The sequence below is a fragment of the Amaranthus tricolor genome, chromosome 2, assembly GCF_026212465.1.
Source record: "Amaranthus tricolor cultivar Red isolate AtriRed21 chromosome 2, ASM2621246v1, whole genome shotgun sequence".
Taxonomy (NCBI): domain Eukaryota; kingdom Viridiplantae; phylum Streptophyta; class Magnoliopsida; order Caryophyllales; family Amaranthaceae; genus Amaranthus; species Amaranthus tricolor.
The window spans coordinates 32971566-32975511 of record NC_080048.1 but is presented as its reverse complement, the minus strand read 5'-3'; the positions used below and the strand labels follow the sequence as shown (position 1 = coordinate 32975511).

Sequence of the window (3946 nt, the reverse complement as noted above, 5' to 3'; positions counted from 1 at the left end):
ACCCCTATATATATATATAGTTTTCTCCTTATTTACTTTTTTTTTTATCAACTTTGTGAAATATGCTAGTATCAAGCTAAGCCATTTTCCACACACATCCAATAAAAAAAGCCCAAAAGTCATTTGTTAAACGTAACACACCCAAAGAAAAATAGTATGTATAGCTTTAATTTTGAAACTGTATACAAGCATTAAATTAGTTTTCGATGAAAGAATGATTTTATAACTTATAATAAATCACATAAATAACGGTCTATTTGATGATTGCATTTAATTATATTTCTATATTTAACTTATTATTATATATAATATATAGATTCTAAATATCATTAATCTAATAGATTAATCAATTATAACTATGTAAAAACTCATGTATTATTATTGTTATTGATATTATAATATGGTAATTGTAAAGTATTAAAAATTGTATATTGTCACAATTTGATTAAATATTATCTAATATATTAATCAATTATAACATAGTTCTACCATTTTCTCACTCTCTTCTGTAATCCGTAATAGTCTTAATATTGGCTATTCTTCATAAAATATCTAACTACTTATTACACCAAATTTCTCATTTATGGACCACGCATTTACGAAAACATCGGAAATATTTACTACGAATAGTGCACATTTTCTTGTCCACATTCAATGCTATATGGCATCATTATTCATTTATTCATATTCACAAAATCTTGTCAAAAGGAATTAATTAGATTTTTCTACAAATATAGTACGGTCCCCCTTTTTTACCTCTCTCCATATCAATGCAATAATCATGACCGACCACTTAGACATTATCCAACCCTTTTCATATTACAAAATTTATAATCCACCCCTATTAGAATACCCTCTAATACATCAACAAAATTTAGTTAATTAGACTAGTTTTTAATGTAGATGTGGTATAATTTTTTAATTAATAAATTAATTTAAATTTTTAAAAAATCAAGATATATTATTAAGTTTAGTTCGGTAAAATAATTAACTATAAATAATTATTTATGATAGGCAATTAATTATAAATTTAGGATTATTTTCTTAAAATATTAACTTTATCAAACAAATAAGGTGAAAAAGAATGGTATTAAGCATATGTTTATTGATTTTGAAATAAATGCAAGTAATAATTGTGAGTTTGTGACCTATTTATGTAAAAATAACTTTTTATTGATCTTGGTGAATCTTTATGGAAGGCATGGTCATTTTGGTTCAAGTTGATTCCTAGTCCTTTTTTACAAATTGAATTGTGACTATTTCAAATTTATTTTTACAAAACTACGGATATGTTATCCCACTTCCATACTAGGATGTCTAAGGGTTGAAGTAAACCACCAAATCTTTTATGTTCACTCTTGAACTTCTGACAGGTCAAACAGCGAGACACAAATTCAGCAATATCCTTCTTCATTCCTGACCACCAAAACATCAATTTGAGGTCCTGGTACATCTTATCTCCTCCAGGGTGAACCGAGTATTTCGAACTGTGAGCTTCATCTAATAGGTGTTCTTTCATCGTCGACTCTCCTGTCGGCAAACACCATCAACCCTTGAACCTTAAACTTCCATCCTCATGGATCGAAAACCCCTCAGCTTTCCCTTCTCAAACTTGCTCCTTAAGCTTAACCAACTTAAGATCTCTGTCTTGAGAACTCAAAACTTCTTCAAAGAACGAAGGTTGGATTGACAAAGCATTCAACTTAAGTTGAAGTTCGCCTTCTCGTATAATCACCAAGTTAAGCTTAGCAAATTCTTGTGCCAAGAGCTCCTGGCCTCCCAAAGCAACTATAACATGACTTGATTTCCTACTTAAAGCATCAGCTACCAAATTTGCTTTACCTCGTGATAATTGAATCCCAGATCATAATCGGTCATCAGTTCCAACCACCTCCGTTGCTGCATATTAAGATCACTCTGAGTATACAAATACTTCAAACTTTGGTGGTCGGTGTAAATTTTACACTTCACACCGTACAAATTATGTCGCCATATCTTAAGGGCAAACACTATCGCAGCCAACTCTAGGTCATGAGTAGGGTAATTTACCTCATGATTCTTCAGTTGTCGCGACGCATATGCAAAGACCTTTCGATCCTACACGCAACCTAAACCTTTCTTTGATGCATCGCTGTACATTGAGTGATCCAACTTTGGATCAGATAAAGTGAGAACAGGGACTGTGGTCAAACGTTCTTTCAGGGTCGTGAAGGCCTGTTCACACTCTTCTGTCCATTCAAACTTCTTATCTTTCTTCATTAATAAAGTCATGGGACGTGCTATCCAAGAGAATTTTTAACAAATCGTCTATAATATCCAGCCAACCCTAAGAAACTTCTTACTTCAGTGACATTTTTGGGCGATGACCAACTTCGCACTGCTTTTACTTTTGCCGGATCCACCCAGACTCCTTCCTTGGACACGAAATGTCCCAAGAAAGATACCTTCTCCAACCAAAACTCAAACTTGGACAACTTTGCGTATAACTTGTTTTCTCTAAGGGTTTGCAAAACCTTACGTAAATGTTCCTCGTGTTCCACCAAATTCTTAGAGTAGACAAGTATATCAACAATGAAAACCACCACAAACTTATCCAATTATGCCCTAAATATTTGATTCATCAAACACATAAACGCTGCAGGGTGTTGGTCAACCCAAATGGCATTACTATGAACTTCTAGTATCCGTATCATGTCTTGAAAGCTGTCTTATGTACATCCCCGTCGGCGATCCTTAGCTAATGATACCCTGATCGAAGATCTATTTTTAAGAACACTCATGTCTTACTAATTTCCTCAACTCTAAGGTCGACACCACATTAGACCTCGGTCCCTTCTGAAATTTCCGATACCTCACCTCTTCTCCTAACGGACCTTTCAAAATCACCATGTATTCTCTACATTCGATAGTTGCCTTGAACTTGCTCAACCAATCCATCCCTAAGTGCCTAACCCTTCCATTTCTAATACGAAAAAATTACTAGAAAAAATCACATTTCCGATCTTAATTGGTACGTCCTTATATAACTTATCACAATGGTATAACATACCCGAAGGTACTGCTACAGTATATGATACATGTTCGAATTCACCTAACTCTAGATTCTTTACTTGAGACTTAGCAAGAATAGATTACGTAGCACCCGAATCAAACAATACGTTAAAAGATACAAAATGAACGGTAAACGTACCTATAACAACGTATGCAACTTACTTAGCTTCCCTTGTATTAACTACTGAAACTCTTCCACCGACCTGTTGAGTAGGTACCTCATTTGTACCATTTCCAACACGTACCCCTTCAGTATTGTCATTTCTATTTCCACCAGAATGACCCTGATTACTGCCAAACTGGCGATGAAATCTCGCCCCATTGTTATTCCCATAAGCATTTCCTCCACCGTTATTGTTATTATTCTCCTCTCTTTGCCATCCCTATCCACCAAAGGTCTAACATTTCTAGGTTTCCTTCTAGGGCCCGCATTTCCCACAAATGAATTTCCTTGGTAACCCTCAAAAGATCTTAGCTTTTTCTGACTAAAGTTATTTTGTGACCTAGAAAATTGATTTGACATTTTTTTCCTCTTATCTCCTACAACCTGCTTCTCCTTCTCCTTCCTTAAAATATTCCCAATTTGAGCTGCTCTTTTGTACATTCTCTTTAAGGTTTCATATCTATCACTTTCGATATGTTTCTGAATTTTGAAGGACAGACCCAACTCAAAACGTTGTATCCTCTTTTCCTCCATAGGTGCATCGCTAGGAAATACTTTACGTACTCTATGAACTTCTGATAATACTCGTCCACGATTAAGTTCCCCATTTCAAAGCGAGCGAATTCATTGGACTTATCCTTCCTCACGTGGATCGGGTAAAATTTTTCACGCAACACCCTCTTGAAGTCCTCCCAACCAAGGGCTTCATCACAATCTCCCATCAACCCTGCC

The 3946-nt window shown here is 34.8% G+C and overlaps 1 protein-coding gene across 1 annotated transcript; it reads right to left on the bottom strand.

Moving 5' to 3' along the window:
* Window positions 1–2279: 2279 nt before the first annotated feature.
* LOC130805743 (uncharacterized) lies at window positions 2280–3655 on the bottom strand. Its single transcript, XM_057670527.1, has 3 exons — window positions 3297–3655; window positions 2788–2962; window positions 2280–2546 (listed from the first exon to the last, which is right to left on the bottom strand). Exons 1-3 carry the CDS (start codon window positions 3653–3655, stop codon window positions 2280–2282), a joined length of 801 nt encoding a protein of 266 aa, XP_057526510.1.
* Between the last annotated feature and the right edge of the window lie 291 nt (window positions 3656–3946).

Excerpts from the sequence above, each read along its gene's own strand:
- LOC130805743 (XM_057670527.1), bottom strand. The coding sequence starts at position 3,655 with ATGTACAAAAGAGCAGCTCAAATTGGGAATATTTTAAGGAAGGAGAAG. Across the intron at positions 2,963-3,296 it reads GAAATGACAATACTGAAGGG|AAATGGAAGGGTTAGGCACT; the intron begins GTACGTGTTGGA and ends TTTTCGTATTAG. Across the intron at positions 2,547-2,787 it reads CCTTAGAGTTGAGGAAATTA|AATTTGGTGGAACACGAGGA; the intron begins GTAAGACATGAG and ends GTCTACTCTAAG.